Raw genomic sequence first — 25,624 nt, 5'->3', positions numbered from 1 at the left:
CTCCTTTGTGGGATACTGTGGTGAAGTGAAAAGATCTCCATTGAGTAGCATTCTACACCTTCAAGCAAAGGAAACTCTGAAAAAGAAAGTTCTGGTTCCGCGAGAGAGAGAGAGAGAGAGAGAGAGAATAGAAAGAACACACATGTAAAAACATCATGGGAGCCGGCGTTGTGAGAGAGAGTGTGTCAAGCATTTTTACCACCCACAATATGCTCTCTCTCTCTCTCTCTCTCACACACACACGCACAATACAAATGGCCTGTCAAGTTCTCATGAATTATGAAATCAACATAAACAATAGCGATCTAGGTGTACGTCCACAGGTCCCCATGTACAGACAAGATCTGCGCACAGATTCATGTGCAGTGAGAAAGGGACTTAAAATATAGTGCTGCACACAGCTACTGCTAATCGCCTGCTTCTAATGGAGCAGAAGCTTTCCATGTGGACATAGCATGCAACATCCGTCCCTTCCACCCCATCAACAGGTACTGACTATCTTCTCCAACTGTGTATTCCTTATGCCAACTCTTCAGCATAACCTGGACTTTGTCTCTTATCTCTTCATCCAAGGGCAACTGCTGAAAACCAACCTCTTCGGTTACGGCCTGCCAATGCTTGTACTTGTCCACACGTTCCACCACTTCTATTCCCTCACAAGCAACTATGTTTAGTATGGCCTTGCCCAGAATCTCACTCTCAAAGACCACCCGATCTGTATTCTCTCTCTCAATGAAGGTATCGAGCATGTCATATACACTCTCAAAGTGGAAAAGAGCCTCCCTGAAACGCCTCGTGAAGAAAGGCGTGCTGTAAGAACCCGTGACGATTCCCTGTATGTAAACATTGGGATTAATATCCCGCCCCATCTTCAAGAGCTTCGATCTTACCATGGGTGAATCCAAGGTTTCATCCATGACATAGCGCAGCAGGTATGCTGATATTACCACTAGAACCTCATCCGGATCTCTCTCCGGGCTCACAAAATCTTGCATCCTCAGGTCTTCACGTGTTCCGGCCCATGACGTATACTGGAATGGCACCCCAAACGATGCTGCATACTCTGATAGTTGGCGCCCGGCTTTTTGTAACCCCTCCAGAACAACTTCCGTCTGCGCAGGCATCATTGAATAGTGTGGAAAACCGATTCCGATTAGCCGCACCTGTGGGGGACCTCCTGGTCGTTCAGCAAGCGCCTTGAAAAGAGATGGATATTGAAAACCAGTGGTCTGAAGTTCTAAGATGTGCAATGTCGATGCTCCCTTTGCTGTATTCAGTATTGTTTGATTTATGAAGTAATGGGATGCTTTTGCAAAGGGGCAACTTGCCATGTACTTACAAGTGGCCTTCAAGATCTCTGCTGAAGAAGGGCGCCGCCGTAGACATCCCAAGTACAGTGGCCAGCCTGTACCTGAAAACCGAGCATCCATGGCTTCTGCAAAGTAGTATGCCAGACGCTGTGCTCCATTCCCATAAGGTGATGCATGCTGCTTCACTTTGTTCAGTATCTCCACAGCTGACTTTGTGTTGTTCATGCCTACTGCCTGTGCACATTGCAGCAGCAAATCATTGATATCCACATACTCGTGGGCACCCTCTTTGTTGGCTCTTCCCTTCCCGATACCCTTCTTGCGGCCGCCCGCACTTTCCTTCCGGGGCTTCAAAGCACCCCCTCTCTTCTGGGCTTTCTGAGGTTTATGACCATGCGAGCTAACACCGAACTCATCATCAGCTCCTGCTTTTTCTGCTTTCTTTGTTGTCAATGATTGCCTGTTTACTTGACTTCCAGAGGACCCAACATCTGTGGCCTTGATTGGCATACAATTGGGCACTGTCACCAGACTCTGAGGCCCTCTCAAGCTGTTCAGGAGAAGCCCGTTTCGGTAAGGCTCCGAAACATGACTTGCACTCAAAAATGGCTCCATGTCTAGGTAGCTCAGATCCTGCGAATACAGAGCCTCTTCCGAGACAAAAGTCGTGCCGCTATCAAATGAGATGGGGCTCTTGGACGCTTGGGCATTCAAATTCATATGCAAACTTAAAGAGGGAGAGTCCTCCTTCAGGATGGCAGCCACTTCAGATGCCTTCGCTTGATAGGCCACCAATTCACCATAACTGAGGGATGGATCATTGCCCTCGAGCACATCATTCTCTCCAAGGATATCGTAGATGTATGACAGAGCCGGGTCGGAAAGGGGCTCATACCTGACTGTGTCATCTTGGAATTGCAAATCTAGTGGAAGGGTGGAGGTGGTATGATGAGCAGCAGCACGCTGATCCCGGGCTTGAATCTCTGTCTGGGTTTGATTAAAAATGTCTTGCAAGACCGTGGAGAGTGAAGATGGGATGTCCTGCATGTACTCTAAGACATTCGAATCCATGGCCTCTTGTGCAGCTGCTTTTCCTAGCTATTTGAACTGGTCTTCAACATGGGCTCCCACCAAAAGTTGGAAAAAGAAAAACCTTGAAAAAAAAAATGCAGTTAATTTTCTCCACAAAACACACCAAAAAACATCTCAAATGCGAATCCTTGACCCAAAAAATTATGACCATTTCAGAAAGAAAAAAAGCAGGGATTGTATTCGCCCATTTAGAAAAAAGCCCTCAAACATAGAGCCTTACAGGACAAAAACAGCCCCTAAATGCAGATGGGAAAACAAGACTCCAAAAAACAAAATTCTTAAATGAAAAAAAATGCCTTCCGAAAGACCTGGCAAGATGCATGAGGTTGAGGTTCAGCTAATTATGTAAATTCCAGAAACAGGAATTTTGCTAGATTCAAGGCCTAATTTCTAAATATCGAAAAAGGGATTTAACAAAACTACAGAAAGCCTGAAAAGGCAGCAACGGGGCACCTGCAGCAGAAGAGTGGAATGACTGATACAACAGCTATAAGCGACGAGGCGCTCTGCTGCGTCCCTCCAAGTTCCCGGATCTATTTTTAAAATATAAAAAAACAAATTTAACAAAAGATTCCTGCTAGGGCTCGCAAGGGAGAGATTCTCGCCCTTCGATTAGGAGCGTATTAAACATTAATGCGCCCCTACGTTGAGGGACAAGCGCGGGTTCACACGCAGGAGGACATCCCAATTCCAAGGGTAGATTCATGCGGAGCAGGCACATCAGGGATGAGTAGGTTCTACAAGGGTCAGTTCATGCGGAGGACACAAGCATGCACACAACAATTTATATGTTTATTTCTAATTTCTCTTCTATACTTTATATTTAAGTAGCATCTCTTCTATACATTTAGATTAGACGCTTATTTATATTAATATCAGGCCCCTACTTCAACCATAGCTCAAACGAAATTCACCACAAGAATGGTCCCTTTTCCTTGAAAGGCTTCTTTTTATGTTCATACAGATCATACTACCGTACACAAATCATACTACCACGTGGTTATCACACAAACTACCAGGTACTTATCACACACATCATACAACCATGTAGTTATAGCCACAAGAATGGTCCCTTTTCCTTGAAAGCCTTCTTTTTATCCCGATAAAAATCATACTGTCACACAAGCACACCCTCCACTCCCCACTCATTTCAATATTCCATGTTCATTATCCTTTGTTCGCTTAGGTGTACATTTATACACAAATCATTTATATTTTTCATTCACCGTGGCAAAACACAAGGGTCCAACTTTGAGACTTTATCATTGCTAGACAATGTTCTAACCTCTCTATAACCAAAAAAAACATATGTGTTACATCAAATTATAAAGAAGAGTGACATGTTGACAGTCAGCATCAAAGGCACACCCGGCTATTGTCCCCACCCCCCATGATGTGGGTTCAATTCTAAACCACCCCTCCCCCTCACTCCACAAAAGTGTGTGCATGCATATGTGCGTGCATGTGCGTGCATGTGTGTGTGTGTGTGTGTGTGTGTGTGTGTGTGTGTGTGTGTGTGTTCTTCCTTTACAAAAAGAAAAAACATTAAAGGCACATATCTAACAACTACTATTCACGAAGAACATCTTCGTTAATGATAGTTTATGGCTCCAAAGTAGTTTCTTTGCTTCATTTGTATACACAAGTGAGATCAATGATTTTTTCAATTCTATTAAAAGATATTTTAGGTTATGGTGCATGTATACCATAACTACTAACTCAACCATGTGGTGCCCAATGGCTAATTCAAAAGAAGGGTTTCATTCCTTGTTGCCATACAGGTCAAGTCAAAGATAAGTAGTTGAAATGGTCATACATTCTTAAAAACTTGTCAATTCTATACATCATGAGCACGACTATTGTTTTTAACAAACATGTGTATAATAATTGTGTAAACCTATCAAAAAAAATTTAAGCATTGGTCAGATATTTCAAATTATATTCCATGCATTGCTCACGTGTGTTTTTTACTTGGTATACGTGCAGCTACAAAATCCTAAATGCATAAACATGTGTAATTACAAAATCCTAAATTATATTCCATGCATTGCTCACGTGTGTTTTTTACTTGGTATACGTGCAGCTACAAAATCCTAAATGCATAAACATGTGTAATTACAAAATCCTAAATGCATTGCTCACTTGTGTTTTTGTCTTGGTACATGTGCAACTACAAAATCATAAATGCATAAATATGAGACTTAAAATATCATAGAATTAAACATAAACAGCATCCAAATATATAGGTTTATAATTTAAAAGAATTGCAAAAGAATCCTCAAATCTCATGTCCCTTGTCCTCGAGCTAGCGATCATGTGACTCTCGTGGGTTGAGTTAGATTGATCAAACACATTTTTTCTCAATCAAAAGCATACATTACCCCAACCTTGAGTTTCATGGTTGATCCCAACCTTTCCAAAAGCTACTTTTTAAAATGCAAATAGTTTACCTTCAACATTATTGCTTGTTACCTTTCCCTTTAGCACTATACTATCTTTTATATTAAAATAATAGCATTACGGCTTGTTACCTTTCCTTTAGCACTATACTATCTTTTATATTGAAATAATAGCAAACTTGCTCACATAAATCGCCACAAAAAGGGATTTATGACATACATTAGGGCATATTAGACTCAAAAAGGACCCTATAAGAAAGTACTAAAAAAAGAAGAATGGAATGAGAGAGCTATGATTCAAAATCCATGTAACATGGATTTTTTTAATCTTCTGCCCTGCGAACAACTCTCAAAAGGTAAAGTTTCTCAAGTAAAATATTGAGAGCTTTACATTAAAATATTAGGAAATGGTAGATGTACCTTGTACTCCTCAGAAAACAAACTGATTTAACTGAAATAAAAAAATTTTACCTTTATACTTTTTGTCCCCCCCCCTTTCACTTACAATGTGCTAGGGAGTTGAAAAAAAGAAGTGAATTAGAAGAGAGTATTAAGTGCATAACTGTTACCATATTATAGTAGTGATGTGTGTGAACACACTTAGGACCGCCGGGGCACTTTTTCCCTCACTAGGAGGTTTTTTCCCCCGTGCATTGTATATACGCCCATTATCTTCTAGGGCTTGTTATCTTTCATTTTTGGCACTCATAATACACTACTGTGTTGTGCTCAAGCTTCCTCATCTTCTTGAAGTTGTGTGTGCATTCCTGCAACCCTAATTCCAACAATTGGTATCAGAGCAGGCTTCCTCCTCCCGGGCAGCATCACCGGCACCTGCCGCTTCATCTCCTCCGATTGCAACGAGGTTTCACGAGCGTCTGCAGGTTAGTATATGCCATGGGAAAGCCCGTAGGGCTTGGTTGTTTCAGAATTTTGATCTGGAGTCATTTCGCCCTCCGTTTTTGCATTCCAAGTACTGCGCAGGCAAAATCGTCCTACTGTGCAGATTTTCTGTCAAGATTAAAATCTGCAGGAGGACAGGTGCCCATTCGTCTGTTTTGGGCTGTGCTATATAGCACAGGTCGATTTTATACAGGTTTACCTCTTGCAGACAGCATTTACATCTAGTAGTACAGTCATTGGCCATGGCTGACAACAATGATGTATTCCGCATGTTGGCTGCTGAGGATAAGTTGGATGGCACCAACTATCCATTGTGGGCATATATGATGCGACATGTATTGGTAGCAAAGGGGTTATGGAACATTGTGCAGGGTATTGATGCACGTCCTATTGTGGCTGGGAATGCTGCAAACACATCAGAAACAGGTACTGTTGATGATGGTGCAGGCACAAGTGCTGTAGCAGCTGTTCGAGAACCACCACTTTCAGCAGAGCAGATTCGTTGGGATGGTAGAGATGCGCAGGCTCATGCCTTGATTGCGCTGTCTGTCAAACGTACCATTATCCCACATATTCGCTCCTGCAGGACTTCTAAGGATGCTTGGGATGTACTTGCCACATTGTATCAGGCAAGAAATGAGGCTCGTGTTGCTTACCTCCGAAAACAGTTGGAGAATGAGCATATGAACGAAGGTGATTCTATGGATAGCTTTTTGACAAAGATCAAGGATTTCAAAGAGCAGCTCATTTCTGCAGATGAAATCCTGTCAGACAGTTCACTTGTGCAGACTGTTTTGAATGGTCTACCAGATTCTTATCAGGGTTTTGCTTCCACTCTTCGCTTGATGATGAAAGGCAATCCCAATGCCTTATCATTTGAGGAGTTAGTTTCTGTTTTGCTGCAAGAAGACCAGTCAAGGCAAAACAGGAATAGTATGCGTGTCGCAGATCAAGCTTTCGGTGCTAGTCAGAGAAGCGGGAAAGGTAAAGCTGGCTTTTCTTCTAGTAAGCAGAAATCTGCAAATGCTGCGCAACCAAAGAAGGAAGACAAAGATGAGAAGAAGGGTGACAAACAGAAGACATTTTGCAAGTACTGTAAGGGAAATGATCATGTCATCAAAGCGTGTCCTAAGCTGGCTGCGAAAGAGGCTAAGAAGAAAGAGGCTGGTATGGCTGTTGCAGATGCCTCTCCTTCTAACAATGAATCTGCTAATGTTGTGCTAGATACAGAATGGGCATTCAATGCGCAGTGCAGTTATGACCCATCTTTGCATGACACATGTATGTCTGCAGTAGATTCAGATGTATGGTACTTTGACAGTGGTGCCACTAAGCATATCACCTCGCAGCGCAGTTTATTCACTTTCCTTGAGTCTGCTCCCACAGGGAATACTGTCACTTGTGCCAATAACTCCTCTTATCCCGTTAAAGGAGTTGGACAGATTGTGCTGAATGTTGCAAATGGCAACACCTTTACACTTTTTGATGCATTGTATGTGCCAGGGATCAAAAAGAATCTGCTGTCAGTCTCCGCATTTGCCAAAACAGGTTTGGTTGTAAAATTTGTGGATGACAGATGTACTGTTCATGATCTCTCTTGTGGTGACATCATTGTAGCATCTGGTTCACTATGTCGAGGGCTGTATAAGCTCAATATGGATGGCAAATGTGTAGAGGATTCAGCATGTGCTATTATGGATACGCAGGCTATTTCAAATGCAAAACTGTGGCATGCACGTTTTGGTCATCTGAATTTTGCAAGTTTGCTGCGCCTGCAGAAATCTGAAATGGTGTCTTCTTTGCCTAAGCTTGAGGCACCTGTCAAGCATGTTTGTGAGGGCTGCATATTGGGTAAAATGCAGCGTGCTTCCTTTCCCAAAGATGGATCAGTGAGAGCTGAACGCAGATTGCAGCTTGTTCACAGTGATGTTTGTGGACCCATGCAAACTCCATCATTTGGAAACTACCTTTACTTCGTGACTTTCATTGACGATTTTACCAGGCATGCATGGGTATATCCTTTGAAGGCAAAGTCCGAAGTGTTTTTGTGCTTCAAACAGTTTTTGGTTATGGCTGAAAATGTGTCAGAAAGTAAGATGGGCACCCTCCGTTCAGATCGAGGGGGGGAGTATATGTCTTCAGAATTTAATGCATTTCTGGCTGAGCGTGGGATAAAACACCAATGTACAGTGCCGTATACACCACAGCAAAATGGTGTGGCTGAGAGAAAAAACAGGTCTCTCATGGAAATGGCAAGATGTATGGTTAAGAGTCAAAGTCTACCACATGGTTTTTGGCTTGAGGCTGTCATGTGTGCCACTTATGTACTAAACAGGTGTCCCACCAAAGCATTACAGGTTGTCACTCCATATGAGGCTTGGCATGGCCGCAAGCCATCTGTTGGCCATTTACGTGTTTTTGGTTGCCTGGCATATGCATTAGTGCCTGTGCAACATCGCAGAAAATTGGATGACAAAGCTGTCAAATGTATTTTTGTTGGATATAGTGCTGAGAGCAAAGGCTATCGTTTGTATCATCCACAGACAAAGCGCATTTTGGTTAGCCGTGATGTTGTATTTGTGGAAGATGCAGTTCAGCCCTTGGTTTCATGTACTAAGGAGACAGATATCAGCTCACGTGATGTCTATGATACATTGTTGCCTCTTTTCAGTGGTGCACAGTCAAGTGCAATACCTCATGAGGCAGTTTTTCAGCCTATGCAGGTTTTAAATGATGGCACAGATCAGCCTATATCTGATGCAGATGTGCATGATGCACTTGAGGATGAGAGACAAGAGATTGAGGGCTCTAGGAATATGCCTAGATGGCTGGTGCAGACTTTGCGTGACAGCAAGTTGGATGCCCCTTTGTCTAGTCGCACTCGTTCTGGCTCTCATGGTGCCTCTTATGCGTCAGATTGTCATGCATTGGCTGTTTCTAGTATGTGCGATGAAAGTGAGCCTGTTTCATTTGATGAGGCACAAAGTTCAGAAAATTGGATGGCTGCTATGCAAGCAGAATACGATGCTATTATGAAGAATGGTACATGGTCTTTATGTGACTTGCCCCCTGGCAAGAAGGCCATTGGCACTAAGTGGGTATACAAATTGAAGCGTAAGCCTGATGGCACAGTGGATCGCCATAAGGCTAGGCTTGTTGCAAAAGGTTATGCTCAAGAGAAGGGCATTGATTTTGATGAGACTTTTGCTCCCACATGTCGTATGACCACTGTTCGTAGCATCTGTGCATTAGCAGCTCATAATGGTTGGAATGTACATCAGCTGGACATAAAGACTGCGTTCTTAAATGGAGATTTGCATGAGGAGGTGTATGTATCGCAGCCTCGTGGTTTTGTTCAAAGAGGGCAGGAAAACAAAGTGTGCAGGTTAAAAAAGGCTTTATATGGTTTAAAGCAAGCTCCACGAGCTTGGTATGAAAAAATACATGCATATTTGACTGCACATGGGTTTCAGAATAGTCCAACAGAAAGCACTTTGTATGTTAAACGTGTGGATGGTGTACATCTAATCATTGCTCTCTATGTCGATGACATGCTGCTCACAGGACCAAATGAGAGTCATATTGCTGATTTTAAGGCTGATTTGAATGCCTCTTTTGAGATGTCAGATTTGGGGCATTTGCATCATTATTTGGGGATACAATTTAAACAGTGTGATGGAGGTATTGCTTTGTGTCAGACAAAGTATATTGAAACATTGTTGCGGAGATTTGGCCTTGAAGACTGCAAGCCTATTGCTACTCCAATGGAGACAGGTTTGAAGTTGAGTCTTCATGATGCTGGAGATCACTTTGATGTCACACTCTATCAGACAGCTGTTGGTTGCCTCATTTATGTATGCATTACGAGGCCAGACATTCAGTTTGCAGTCTCACAGGTGAGCAGATTTATGCATAGCCCAGGCATTAAGCATTGGCAGGCAGTGAAGCGTATCTTTCGCTATTTGAGTGGTACTCGGCATCTTGGGTTGTTTTATCCCAAGGGGGGATCATTGCCGCCAGATTTACATGCTTTTTCAGATTCTGACTGGGCTGGTTGTTATGACACACGCGTGTCCACGAGTGGTTTTTGCTTCATGCTTGGAAGCTCATGCATATCATGGTTGAGCAAGAAGCAGCCTACTGTGGCCACTTCTAGTTGTGAAGCTGAGTACAGGGCAGCTTTCACAGCTACGGTTGAGTGTGTGTGGCTCAGACGCCTTATGGCTGATTTGGGTGTTGGGCAGCCATCTGCCACCACCATCTTCACTGACAGTCAGAGCGCATTGGCAGTTGCGCGGAACCCAGTGTTCCATGCTCGTACGAAGCACATTGAGGTGCACTACCATTATGTCAGGGAGAGACTCTCTGCAGGAGAGATCAGTTTGGCTTATGTGCCAACGCAGGATAACCTTGCAGACCTTTTCACAAAGGCTCTGCCTCGTGAGAAGTTCGAAGCTTTTCGCAAAGCTTTGGGCTTACTCCCTTTTGTGGATTCGTCCACATAGCTAGACACTTCCCTATACATGAGTGCTAGCTCTTGTTCACCGCATCACTCCAGGGGGGATTTGTTACCATATTATAGTAGTGATGTGTGTGAACACACTTAGGACCGCCGGGGCACTTTTTCCCTCACTAGGAGGTTTTTTCCCCCGTGCATTGTATATACGCCCATTATCTTCTAGGGCTTGTTATCTTTCATTTTTGGCACTCATAATACACTACTGTGTTGTGCTCAAGCTTCCTCATCTTCTTGAAGTTGTGTGTGCATTCCTGCAACCCTAATTCCAACAATAACCATGAGACGTGAGAGCTATGGTGTGTGGAAGATAGAAGAAGACATAGTTAAAGCATAGTATCAACACTAATGGAGATAATGAAGATATGAATCAAGGCTAATCACATACTCACGACTTACACTACTAAAATTGAGCTTAGTACATAAGTTTGTAGCCTATTGAGTGAATAACCATGAGAAGTGAGAGATATGGTGGGCGGAAGATAGAAGAAGACATAGTTAAAGCACAGTATTAACACTAATGCAGATAATCAAGATATGAATCAAGGCTAATCACATACTTACGACTTACATTCTTGAAAATGAGCTTAGTACATCAATTTGTAGCCGCATGCTAGCTATCGTCCAATTGCCCTCATACATCATTGCTTACATCACCAAATATTTCCTTTTTTTACCACATTCTAGACTCTTCTTCATCTTTTACATTGACTATCCATTCTAACCTTTGTTAGAACATAACCTAAGGATGACACACATCCAAAAACATACTCATTGTTTTATGTGCCTCATAAACATGAGTGGGAACCACATTTCTCAACAAGGAGTACATCATTTTATAGCCTCTCATGGAGCTCCATCTCACAAGATATGTGCACCCTTATGCCATCCATGTGTCCATAGATGCTCACACTCCATGTGCCACCTTGTGCTTTCCATGTGCTACCTTTTTTTTTACCAATGACTTTACATATAACCATACAAATCAACCTTTGATCTAGGACCCTTAGTCTTTCTTCTTTCTTTCTCATGTGCATACTCTCCCCCTTGCTCTACACTTGTAGCACTCTCACACATTGTTATTTCAACAACTCCTCCTCAATGTGATGAGGATCTATCACCTAACATGCTACACTGGACCTACACTCCTAGTCATATGATGAAGTGGTCCATCTCAGCTTGGCCCTAGCTACGATACTTGACATTTTACATATGGGAGGATGGGGTGAGAAGCCATGCTTCTCATGCTCAGAATAGTTGCTTTGGGTTGCTTCCATCTTTGGAAGCCTCTCCTTTGTCTTCATCATGGATCATGATATTTTTTGCTTCGGCACGTTTCTTGTGCTAACAATCCTTTTCCATGTGCCCTACCTTTCCATAGTAGTGGCAAGTCATCTTTGTCCTTGTCCTTCTCTGGTTCTCTTCAAGCACCCTTAGAAGTATCTTATGAAAGGCTTCTTTTTATCTCGATACAAATCATACTACCATGTAGTTATCATACAAATCATACTACCATGTAGTTATCACACAAATCATACTACCACGTAGTTATCACACAAACTACCATGTAGTTATAACACAAATCATACGACAATGTAGTTATAGCCACAAGAATGGTCCCTTTTCCTTAAACGCCTTCTTTTTATCCTAATACAAATCATACTATCACACAAGCGCACCCTCCACTCCCCACTCATTTCAATATGCCATGTTCATTATCCTTCGTTCGCTTCGGTGTACATTTATACACAAATCATTTATATCTTTCATTCAATGTAGCAAAACACAAGTGTCCAACGTTGAGACTTTATCATTGCTAGACAATGTTCTAACATCTCTATAACCAAAAAAACATGTGTTAGATCAAATTATAAAGCTATTATCAAAGAGTGACATGTTGACAGCCAACATCAAAGGTTGTGTGTGTGTGTGTGTGTGTGTGTGTGTGTGCATGCGTGCGTGCGTGCGTGTGTTTTTCCTTTACAAAAAGGAAGAACATGTAAGGCACATATCTAACAACTACTATTCATGTGAAGAACATCTTCATTAATGATAGTTTATGGCTCCAAAGTAGTTTCTTTGTTTTATTTGCATACACAAGTGAGATCCATGATCTTTTCAATTCTATTAAAAGATATTTTAGGTTATGGTGCATGTATACCATAACTACTAGCTCAACCATGTGGTTCCCAATGGGGCTAATTCAAAAGAAGGGTTTCATTCCTTGCCATATGGTTTCATTACATGCCATACAGGTCAAGTCAAAGATAAGCAGTTGAAATGGCCCTACATTCTTACAAACTTGTCAATTCTATACATCATGAGCACGGCTTTTTTTTTAACAAACATGTGTATAATAATTATGTAAACCTATCAAAAAAATTTAAAGTATTGTTCAATTATTTCAAATTACATTCCATGCATTGCTCAATTGTGTTTTTGTCTTGGTACTTGTGCAACTACAAAATCCTAAATGCATTTCTCACTTGTGTTTTTGGCTTGGTACATGTTCAACTAAAAAATCTTAAATGCATAAATATGAGACTTAAAATATCATAGAATTAGGAATAACGTGACTCTCATGGGTTGAGTTAGATTGATTAAACCCATTTTTTTCTCAATCAAAAGCATACATTACCCCAACCTTGAGTTTGATTGGTTGATCCCAACCTTTCCAAGAGCTACTTTTAAAATGCAAATAGTGACTGAGAACCTGTGGTCTTTTACCTTCAACATTATGCTTGTTACCTTTCCCTTTAGCACTATACTATCTTTTATATTGAAATAATAGCAAACTTGCTCACATAACTCCCCACAAAAAGGGATTTATGGTATACATTAGAAAAAATTGGACTCAAAACGGGCCCTATAAGAAAGTATTAAAAAAAGAATGGTCCAACCAATGAGAGAGCTATGATTCAAAATCCATGTAGCATGGATATTTTTGAATCTTCTACCCCACCACCAACTCTGACAAGGTAAAGTTTCTCAAATAAAATATTGAGAAGATTACATTAAGATATTAGGAAGTGGTAGGCTTACCTTGTACTCCTCATATTGAAAATGAGCTTAATACATCAATTTGTAGCCACATGCTAGCTACCGTCCACTTGCCCTTGTACGTCATTGCTTATATCACCTGATTTCCCCTTTTTGACCACATTCTAGACTCTTCTTCACCTTTTACATTGATTGTCCAATCTAACCTTTGCTAGACCTATAACCTAAGGTTGTGACACATCCAAATACATACTCATTTCTTGACAAACACACATGTGCCCCTCGGCACCACATTGCTTAGCACCCTCCCTTGGTGCCCTAATGGGTCTCATCCCCCAAGATGTTAATGTGACATACATAGACATGACATTTCCCCCCCCCCCTTAATGGGAGACACACACACATACATCACGTAGTCCACATCATCGATGGCTAGAGGTAGCTACATCAACATGACATAACATCTTGGACATGAACATAGACAGCATCACATCCACACACGTATGGGCACATCTTGACCAAAGGTTTCCCAATCCCAAGGTTGACATAGACATCAACATAGACATAAGACATGACATAAAAGCGTCATCATTACACCTAGATCTTGTAGATCATTATCATGACTTGCTTTCACCATCAAGTTGCTTTGTTGCTTCTCCTTTGACCAGCAATTCTTCTCAAGGTGGCCTACCTTGCCACATACCTCACATACAAGCTTGGGCTCGTTTCAATGAGGACATTGGGCCATAATATGCCCCATTCTTCCACAATGGTTACATTTCATATCGGATTTGTTAAAGAAGGCAATCTCCCTGCTTCTTGTTGAGCTTTGTTGTGTACCTTTTAATTTATTATCTTCTAGGAGGATTCAACACCTTCAAGAGTAAGATGGGTTCTTTTTCTTGGTGAGCAATTACGGGCGAGCAGTCTTGCGAACCTGGCGAGCGATTAAAATCATAACACATGGGTACCTCTTGTTCCCTACTCTCTTTCACTCTCTCTCTCTCTCACACACAATTCACATGTAGACTCTCTTTGTGCAAGATATTGATAAAGGTCGCTTCCATACAGGAGACATTGAATACAAATTCCATGTGGAAAACACTAATAAGTGTGCTTCGTTGAAATCGTAACACATAGGACATTCTCTCTCTCTCTCTCTCTCTCTCTCTCTCTCTCTCTCTCTCTCTCTCTCTCTCTCTCTCTCTCTCTCTCGATATTGACGCATTTACACACCAACACATTTCACACCTTTGCAAGATATTTCACATGTAACACATAAGACATTTCTCTCTCTCTCTCTCTCTCTCTCTCTCTCTCTCTCTCTCTCTATATATATATATATATATATATATATATATATATATATATATATATATATATATGTATGTATGTATGTATGTATGTATGTATGTATGTATATTGACCCATTTCAAACTTTTGTAAGATATTGATAAAAGTCACTTCCATACATGAGAACATGAATACAAATTCCATGGAAAACAACAATAAATGTTTTTGGCAACCAATCACATGGTCATCTCTATGACTCATATTCCATGTGAGGCACCAGCACTACTTGAAGTTGTATAATCTTGCTGGTTTATGTTGGGTCGTGGAGGTCCCCCCCAATTCGAATACTGATATGGGTTGGTTATGCTAGGCTATGGTATACCATAAGGTTATGGCATCATTTTTTGCATCATTTCTACTCTTGGTGGTGGTGGATAGTAAGAAATTTGCCAAGATGTAGAAGTAGCACCACGTGGTACATATGAAGCATGCCCTAGTAGCAACCATTGGGGTTGTCCACACCAAGGTTCCTCCAACGAAATTTGAGGTTGCATGCTTGCTTGAATAATTTTCTTGGATTCTTTATCTTGAAACCACATAGAACCCAGGTCTATGGGCACATCTTGCAAATGATCCAACTCTTGATTATAGCACAGCCAATCATTTTCTATGCTTATACAATGTTGGCAAAGCTCCTTGCATGCCTTAGCCATGACACCAGTCCCTGTAAAAGCAATCCAGTACTAGTTCCCCTTCCATTGTGAAAGTACCAAAAGGAGCCGCGCCTGCCAAAATAAAGAAAAACTTAAGATCAATGTCTTGCATGCCTTAGCCATGACACCAGTCCCTGTAAAAGCAATCCAGTACTAGTTCCCCTTCCATTGTGAAAGTACCAAAAGGAGCCGCGCCTGCCAAAATAAAGAAAAACTTAAGATCAATGTCTTACATTGTATTGAATCATTACCAATAAAAAACGTGTAATGTTTAGTCTATACCTTACAGTCTCAACGGGGCGCTCAGCTGCATCCTATCCCCCTAATGTGGATGGCACGCCTTCCTTTTACTCACTCAGGAGGTCAATGTAGTGTGTCAACCCAGAGGTCGGCATATGCATCCTTACCATTCACTCTCATATATGTTGGAGGTCGGACGCTTGGTGGGTGTCGAACAAATACCCCAACAATCGACATTACTACCTACACACTCATGACATACACCTCGTTTGTTTGAATAATAATTTATAGTTTTCTTTTAATTTCCCAATACTATAAGAAAAAAAGTTGTGCTTCATACCTCTTCAAAATATATCTCATCAGAGCGACGGTAACTCTCTTGCAACTCAAGATATAAAGTGCATTGTAGAGCAAGATCATGGGCTCTGGCTATCTCCACCACATCACCAAAATGATCACCGATGCAAGTGCTTACAAAGGTTCTATCTCTCTTAAGAACTCATTGCCAAGAACACATGCAGCCTCAACAAGCTCTTTATTCCAAATGTTCTAATGAGGGACTAGCGGAGTATCCTTGTCTATAGGCAACCCTGTGGGAAAATCTCCCCACACCATTGAAAATATGCCCAACCAAGGAAATGACACAACACCAAACTTGAGGATACATAACCTTCAAATGTAACCATTCTATGTATCCAAGAAAATGGAGAAAATTATATTTAAGAAAGATAGAAAACATTCTAAAGAAAGAAGTGTGAATTCAACTTACTTGTTTCAATGGTATGAAGCCATGACACAAGTATATGGTTTCCATCCCAAACAACTAAATTTTTCTTGGTTATAAGGTGAGCCCACTTCTTTGTTTCTTTGAGATTTTCATCAAACATATTCGATTGTTGCCACCAAAACCCATTCCTACATCTCGGGTCCTTAGGGTTATGTTCTGCGCGAGCTTCCTCGGGAAAAGTCTCAGAAATAATGAACTCTCCCATTGATGGCACATAACCGTGCCTATTGAAGCTCTCTTTAAGTTCCAAAAGATGGTCATCTGTAGTTCAAATGGCTGGATTCACACAAAGCATGTTCAATGGTACGTGTGGTAGTCTCATATCATCGACAACAAAGTGTGAACCCTTTTTCGAGAGCTCTGCGAACCACATTTGACACAATTTCACTTGGCCCTGCATTTTCAGTGCTCTTGAACAATGTTGGTTGAGAAATGTTAATGACATCTGGTTGCTAGACGAGTTTTTTGAGATCGGGTTGATGAAGCCATTCTGCAATATACAACATTACAAAGTGAGTGTATTTGTACATGAGTGTGTTTTAGTATGTGTGTGTATACCAAAGTGTATGGAGGAAAGAGACAGATAAAGAGAAAGAGAGAGAGAGAGAGAGAGAGAGAGAGAGAGAGAGAGATGCATAGCGATGTAAGTGTTCAAAAACGATAAAAGATAGAGAGAGAACGTCACCTCCTTGCTCTTTATGGTGGTCAATACAAGAAAAAGACATCAAGATGCCCTTTTGTAAAAAAACATAAACTAACCATGGTTAAATCTAACCCAACCCCAAACCTAACCGAACCACTCCAGTTATTCATCTACATCATATGCAAGTAGTCAAGAGGGCCCTCACACGAGGTGTAATTTTTTGTTAAACTAAGAGGATGATAATGTTGGGATGCCCTTCTCATGCAAGGTAAATAACCACTAGCCGTCAAATCCGGTTTAGGGTTCCTCTTGAGGGAACTACGCCCAAAATGATGTGGTTACATTCGCTCTTTGTTTGCATAGTAGCTAACTGATGCGTAGTTGATAAACATAGTCTGCATCATGGGAAAGGTCATCCACAGAGATTATGTGCGGGTGAATCTATGACATTATGGGCATCTTTGCCTCTATAGAAACATGAGATGAATAACCACATCTTGACATAGAAGTAGTTGATGAAGAATATACACCAAAGAATACTCATCTTATAAAAAAGTTGTAGAGCCAAGAGTAATAAACTAGCCCTACAGCAGCCAAGGCCTTCTCAACCTAAGCAACAACTCTTCTTGAATGTCTACCGAACGCGAAGGATAAGAATGCAACACAGATCTACAAGAAAATTCCTCTGGTACCCATCATCTCTTTACTAAAATGGGTTTTCCTTCTCTTATGTAGATAAGAGAAGGCTTGGATGTTTCTTTGGAGAGCCATAGCTATGTATTACCCTTATGCTTGTATCAATTCTTCCTTGACCCATCAAGTGTGTGATTGTGGCTTTGGGTTCTTGGGGGTGGGTGTTATCTTCTTCTTGGCCTTGGTAAGGACAAGTACAGCTTTGGGGATCTCTTGGGGGTGGGTGTTATCTTCTTCTTGGCCTTGGTAAGGACAAGTACAGCTTTGGGGATCTCTTAGGAATTCAAATGCTGCCACATTACCCTCATAGTACCATTGTGCTTGAAGTCTGCACTTAGATACACCACTTTTGACCTGTTTGTGAAGATGATATAATACTTGTTGGAGGTTTTGGGGTGTGGTGGTAGTTAGCAAGGTCTACCACGTATCCTAGAGATGCGTTTGATTGATTGGGGTGACTCACTTGAGCCTTGAGACCAAGCAAGCGGGCCATGTCTTTGGTGGTACATTTATGTGTTCTTAGGTGGACTCCCTTAGTTTTAGTTACTGAGGGTTGACCCAGAGAACACTAATATGTCTCTAATATTGCATAGGTGGAGAAGAGTGATGATCAGTTTCATGTACACCACGAACAAACTTGTGGGAGTCTAAACATGGAAGCTGGTTAGCCGAGGAGGGTTTCACACAAAAAATAACACTCTACAATGCATGTGTATCAAACATGGCTAATGCTTTATCACATAGTGCAAAGCAAAATTCATACATGATGGGCAAGCATATCGAAGCAGGTTCAAGTCTTGAAAAGCTCATTAAGAGGGTAAATGCGCATACTCCAAGCCTAGCACAAGTTATAAGGACAGTAAAGAGTAACACTACAGGCACACCTATGTACAAGGCCCCAACTCCTTTGGCAGGTGATAGGGTATTGAATGCTCATGGTTGGCCCTCTATTGAAAATCAACTTGAAAGAAATACTCAAGCTCAATAGAGAAAAGCTATGCACACGACACAAGAATGGGTTGGATCTCCCCCACCATGAGAGTGGCTCACGTCCTCTTCATGGTGTATTTAAACTTTATTTCCTTGTACAAAAATCAAGAGCCAAAAATACATGTAGCCAAAAATGTGGATCTCCACATTGGGCTTGCATAAGCCTAAATACAAAAATGTGAACATTCTAAGGTTCACTCATGAAATAGAACTAATGTATATCAAAATGTTGCACACTAATGTGCACATAAAATATCACTACCACTATCGAATAAATAATCGCCACGTGCCATGCGTCAATAGATTTCCGTCAAAGCAAGCCCAATGATCCATGCACATCCCGCACACTAACCCTGCCACCATTGATCTCTACACTAACATTCACAATATAAGCTCAAAATATGTCACAAGTTAGAGGTGATTAGTCTCGCTTGCACATAAAATAAATATCCATAAATTCCAAATAATGCGAATAATTCCAACATTCCTCCCTAGTGAAAAAGCATTTGTCCTCAGTTGCTAAACATGCAATACCTCAAAGTGAGTACCTTTGCATATTTAAACAACTACGTGCAATACCTCAATTCGGTGACCTTTGCATGAAAGAAAATAGCAAATTCAAAAGATCCATCATAGAAATCTGCAATATCAAAACCTCGTGCAATACCTCAATTCGATGACCTTTGCATGGAAAAATAACCATGTGTGATACCTCAAATCGGTGACCTTCACACATACCAATGCTAGATATTAAAAGAAACTGACAATCGTGTGATACCTCAAATCAGTGATCTTCACACAATTCCACTGGTCTCAATACCAAGTGTAAAATTCACTGCAACTGTCTGTGAAAGGAGTCGATCAGGGCAGAGTGTGTAGCAAGGGCACGGTCTGGAATCCATTGAGATTCTTCTACAAGATGATTCTTTTACTTAACCAAATATCTGACATAAACATTTCCATTGCGAGTTGTAGTTTGCTCCGATCAAGAATTGCTTCTGGAACTAAAATTTCTATATCAGCCTCCTCTAGGAGAGGTGGGTCATCATAAATGGGGGTAGAAGGTGGTGTAACTTTAAAGGGTCTAAGTAGAGTAATGTGAAAGGAATTATGAATATTCCAATGGTCAGGAAGGGACAAATGATAAGCATTGTCATTGCTCTTAGTAGTTATTCGAAAAGGCCCATAAAATTGTGGAGATAATTTAATGGCTGGATGTTTCTCAACAGACTTTAATTTGTGCTTTTCTATGCGAAGCCAAAGTAAATCATTTTTTTCAAAAGTCTTTGGTCTTTTATGTTTGTTAGCCTGTTTAGTGTAAGCTTGTTGAGCCTTAAGAACATACTCACGAGCTTCAGCCAAAATTCGGTTATGAGTCACGACAAAATCATCGGCCACTGGAACTTGATGAGAAAGTCTAGTAATTGGAGTTAGAAGTTTCTTACCCCATAGACAATCTCAAAAGGATCTTTTCCAATGGTTGTATGAGGTGTGTTATTATATGCAAATTGCACAAGATGTAAATATTGATCCCAATTTGTAGGAGATGAGATAGTGTAAGACCTCAAAAGATCTAAAATAGTGTTGTTTGTGGTCTCAATTTGTCCATTACTTTTTGGATGATATGTAGAACTAAAATCAATCTTTATGCCTAAGTTTGAAAACAATGCCATCCAAAACTGATTACAAAATCGAGAATCACGATCTGAAATAATGACTTTAGGTAATCCATGATTTGTGAAGACAGTTTTGATAAACAATTGTGCAGCATGTGAAGCATTCAATGTTTTATAACATGTAATGAAATAAGCTTGCTTACTAAGCCTATCCATAATTTTTCATATCATATCATTTCGAGAAGATGTGGTAGGTAAACCAGTTATAAAGTCCATAGAAATTTCTTCCCATGGTGTTGCGAGAATAGGTAAAGGCATGAGTAGCCCATACTATTTCCCTTGACGTCTTTTAACTCGTTGACATATCACACATTCCAATACAAAAGAAACAACATCATGTTTTAATTGTGGCCATTAAAAATATTCTTCTATGGTACAAAGAGTAGTGAGAATGCCACGATGACCAACATATGGGGAGCGATGCATCTCTTTAAGAATAAAGGATCTATAAGGAAGTGTAATGCATAAACGCTTTTGAAAGAAAATGAAACCATCATTATATGCATAATCATGACGAGACAACCAATTATTAGTTTCTAAACTTCAGAAAAATCAGGATTTGTAACAGATGAATCATGCGTATCATGCAAAGAATGAATCTCAAGCATTGAAATGTTAGAAATAGAAGGTTGTCAACTATGTAAATCGCCACTACATTCTCTTTACCAAGTTAATATTGGTTAAGAGGATGAAAACTATAAATAAAAGATGCCCATTTAATATGGTGGTCTAAGATAAGAGGTTGATTAAGAAGATATCTAATACTTTATTGGTCGGTCTTAATCATAAACTTAGAACCCAAAAGATAATGTTTCCACATGCATAAAGCATGGACAACTGCTAATAACTCCTTGTCATATGTACTATACGAATGTTCAGAAGGTGTCAATTTTCTACTCTCATAAGCCAAAGGATGTCCATCCTGCATAAGGACTTCACCGATTCCTGAGCCACTAGCATTAATGACTACGAGGAAGAATGGTCGAGTAAAGTCTGGAAGTTGGAGGATAGGGGAATGAGTCAACAAATATTTTAGTCTATCAAATGATTTTTGTTGGCTTTCACCCCATCAAAAAACTAGACCTTTCTTAAGCAACATTGTCAAAGGAAGTGCTATCAATGAGAAATTACGAACAAACTTCCTATAAAAACCAGCCAAACCAAGAAAAGATCTAACTTCTTTAACACATGTTGGAGTAGGCCAAGTCTCAATGACTTTTACCTTTTTTGGATCAACTTTGATACCTTCACCTGAAACAATGTGGCCTAAGTACTCAATTTCATCTTGGAAAAAGAGACTTTTATCCATATTAGCATAAAGTTGATTTTCTTTAAGAAGATTAAACAGTAATGCAAGATGCTCTTCATGTTCAGCATGATTCTTACTAAAGACAAGAAAATCATGAAAGAAAACAATGACATAATACTAATGGTCAAGAAATATACGATTCATCATACGCGCAAAAGTAGCATGTGCCTTGGTTAGACCGAAAGGCATAACCAAAAATTCATAATGACCAGTTTGAGTACAAAAAGCAATTTTATAAATGTCAAAACTAGTCATTCGAACTTTATAATATCCACATTTCAAATCAATTTTACTAAAGATAGATGCACCTTTAAGCTTGTCTAGCAAATCATCAACACGAGGGATGGGATATCTATTCTTAACCATGATCTTATTGAGAGCTCTATAATCAATACACATGCGGTAAGTCTTATTTTTCTTTTCAACAAGAAGAATAGGTGCACCAAAAGGATAACTACTAGATCGAATAAGTTTCTTGTCTAATAATTCTCTAATTTGGCATTGGATTTGTACGATAAGGAGATGAGGTGGTTGGCTACTTGGAATAATCTCTATAGTATGGTCTTCAGGATGTGAAAGAGGTAAGGTAGGAGGTAAATCATCTACAAAAAAATCCTAAAACTTAGCCACCATGAATACTTGCTGAGAAGGAGTGATTATTTTCATATGCTTCCACTTCTTCATTATTGAGTTGTTCTTCCATCCAATCCGGAGCCATATCACCATCACCATCGTAGTATGTGTCGTCTTCGATATTGTGAAGTTGTGCCACTTGAGTAGGACAAAAGGTACACCTGTCAACTCGATGTCCCACTCATTGACATTTGAAGCATGTAGGCACATTATTGCCCTGGCAAGATTGGGTAGGGAGAGGAGTGGGTGCATTACTATTGTGACTAGATTTGGGTTTGGGGTGTACATCGCTTGGGTTGGTAGTATTAAAATTGTTCTTTACATTTGAATTGGAAAAAGTGCGTGCATTACTACTACCATTACCAAATTTACCATTATTACCATTCCATGGACGTCGTTGTTGTGATGAAGAAGATTGAGAAAATTGAGGTTGTCAAAAAGAAGATCTGAAACCTTGATTCCCCCACAAAAGAAGATTGTCCATTTAGTGTAGAAGTATATTGACCACTATGAGGTAATTGACGTGGCAAACCGTTCTTGCGCTCGGAATCATGAGCAAGAGAGATTGCATCATCAAGAGAAGTTAGCTTGAACATGTTCACATCCACTTGAATAGTTGTCTCAAGACCATCTTCATACTTTTGTTGGAGTGACTCTTCAGGAACATCCTCGAGCATATGAAGTATAAGAAGTGATTACCAAAATCTCTCCGTGTATTGAGAAATTGTATCACGATCTATCATGCGGAGAAGATTCCATGCTCAACGAGTGTTAAGGTGGAATTGTGGAGGAAGAAAAGCATACTTGACTTTATCTTGGAATTGATCCCAAGTGAGAGGCTTGGTAGGAGCCATGGCGAAGTGCGTTACACCACCAAGGAACTCAATCACTCAAATGATTAGTAGCACCCTTTATTTTATCTTCCTCGGAGAATCGTTCACCATCAAAATAATCATCAAATTGAGTCGACCAAGAAAGAGCTAGACAACCATCCTTTTTACCATCAAATTTGGAGAAAGTGAATGCACGGGATGGCTGATCTTGGAGTCCTTGTTCTTGTGAGTCTGTTTGCGAGTCAAAACAGATTTGAGAATCTTGCTCAAGCGATCATCTTCAAGAGGCATGACATCAAGAGATTCCTCATGACCGCGCTAGTGTTTGCGTTGTTCTTCAAGTTGCATCTCGAGTAGAAGAATGCGCTCCTCCAAGGTAGGAGAGCGGGCAGAGGTGACACATTCAAAAAGGTTGGTGGTTGAGTGCCATCATCAGAATCCATGGCTATAGATGCTTGGTAGAAATCGGGGATGTAGCGGAAACAAGGATTGGAAAAATATACCCCTTCAAAAGATATATATATATATATATATATATATATATATATATATATATATATATATATATATATATATATATATATATATATATATATATGTATATGTATATGTATATGTATATGTATGTATGTATGTATGTATGTATGTATATAATACTTCTTCTTCTTCTTCTTTTTCTCTCTCTCCTTCTTCTTCTTTTTTCCTCTTCTCTTCTCTCTCTCCTTCTTCTTCTCTTCTAATTCTTTTTCTCTCTTCTTTTCTTTCTTTTTTCCTCTTTTATCTCTTACTTTCTTCTTCTCCTCACAGACTCACCTGAGAACGCCACACAACCCTCTAATAATTCCATATAGGATTGAATGGAGAAAAGAAGCTGGGTGTAAAGGGGAGAAGAGTTACCCTTTTGTCTTTGTCTTTTAGGAGACACCCACGTTGGGAGTGTGGGGAGGTGAGGTCGCCGGCATTGCTCGTCCGCCAAAGTTGATTTTTTGCTGCTCATCCATCGCTTGCTGCCAGTGCTTGTTGTCGGGGTCGTTGCCTTCAGCGCTTGTTTTATCTTGTTGTCGGTTGTATTAGATGCCCCTTATGCTCACTTGAATCTGGCGGTCAGTAGTAGCCAGTGTATTCACCCCAGTGACCAATGTGCTATCCATTGTAGCAATGTGCATTGTAGACAAGGAGATAGGCAACACTCTGACAACTGTTGTCACCTTAGGGTTTCGTACCCCGCAATGGCTCTCACCTTCACGCAAAGGATATCAGTCCTGGGCCGTCTGAGTGCCCAATACACAACTTTTTTTTTCTAACAAGAAAAGTACATGACACAATTCTCTGTGTTCCCTAGCTCTCTAGCTTTGATACCAATATTAAATGCTCACGGTTGGCCCTCTATAAAAAATCAACTTGAAAGAAATACTCAAGCTCAAAATAGAGAAAAGCTATGCACGCGACACAAGAATGGGTTAAATCTCCCCCACCATGAGAGTGGCTCATGTCCTCTTCATGGTGTATTTAAATATATTTCCTTGTACAAAAAGCAAGAGCCAAAAATACATGTAGACAAAAATATGGATCTCCACATTGGGCTTGCATAAGCCTAAATACAAAAATGTGAACACTCTAAGGTTCACTCATGAAATAGAACTAATGTATAACAAAATGTTGCACACTAATGTGCACATAAAATATCACTGACACTGTTGAATAAATAATCACCACGCGCCATGCGTCAATAGATTTTCATCAAAACAAGCCCAATGGATCCATGCACATCCCGCACACTAACCGTGCCACTGACATTCACAATATAAGCTCAAAATATGTGACAAGTTAGAGGTGATCAGTCTCGCTTGCGCATAAAATAAATATACATCAAATAAATCCATAAATTTCAAATAATGTGAATAATTCCAACATCGAGAATCAGCCCGACACAAGAGACAACAACATAATGTAATTGATGTGGATGATTATGCTAGTCATAGACCTGAGTACAACGTGCACGTGAGAGATATAAAGTCTATTGGATATCGTAGGAAAATAACCTTCATGGATAAAGATGTGGACACAAGAAATGAATTGAGTGACAAAATCATAAAGGAAGCACCCATACACAAGACATTTTGGGCAATTAGGAGAACTCCAAACGCCCGCAGAGTTAAGTGTTTGGGTTATACAGGTAGTAGTAGTAAGTTAGTAAGTGTGGTCACATGATTGTAGGATGTGCAAAAGGAGTACCTACACCAACTTTTTTTCCAACAAGGTCCCATGCTGCTCGGAAAACTAGTCAAATGATGTCACGTTTTGCAATAATGACACATGCATACATGGGCTGTCGACAAGAACATTGACCATCCCCCACCCAATGTACCAATATATGGCCAATGGCTGAAGGCACAAATCTAATAGTTGAGGAGGTAAATGCATTGGTGCTTGTAGGGTATAACTTATAGAGTAAGCCATTGGGAAGGGAGCAACGAACTCCATTGATCTCAAGTCAACCAAAAGTGCCTAGAGGAGAGACAAACACATTAAAAAATGATATGTCACAAGATGGTCGTCGCACAAGATACAAAATAGGCATTTCAGAAGAAGCT

General features: G+C 40.3%; 1 protein-coding gene across 1 annotated transcript; it reads right to left on the bottom strand.

Moving 5' to 3' along the window:
* Window positions 1-255: 255 nt before the first annotated feature.
* Window positions 256-3,218, bottom strand: LOC147613440 (scarecrow-like protein 33). Its single transcript, XM_086781375.1, has 2 exons — window positions 2,856-3,218; window positions 256-2,463 (listed from the first exon to the last, which is right to left on the bottom strand). The coding sequence occupies exon 2, from the start codon at window positions 2,379-2,381 to the stop codon at window positions 408-410; it is 1,974 nt and encodes a 657-aa protein (XP_086637501.1). The 5' UTR covers window positions 2,382-2,463; window positions 2,856-3,218; the 3' UTR covers window positions 256-407.
* Window positions 3,219-25,624: the final 22,406 nt, after the last annotated feature.

The sequence above is a fragment of the Cibotium barometz genome, chromosome 43 (assembly GCF_041138505.1).
Source record: "Cibotium barometz isolate CiBa-2024 chromosome 43, ASM4113850v1, whole genome shotgun sequence".
Lineage (NCBI taxonomy): Eukaryota > Viridiplantae > Streptophyta > Polypodiopsida > Cyatheales > Cibotiaceae > Cibotium > Cibotium barometz.
This window is presented reverse-complemented; position numbering and strand designations above follow the sequence as displayed.

What these genes read in the sequence shown, in the direction of transcription:
- LOC147613440 (XM_086781375.1), bottom strand. Translation starts at nt 2,381, where the DNA reads ATGGATTCGAATGTCTTAGAGTACATGCAGGACATCCCATCTTCACTC.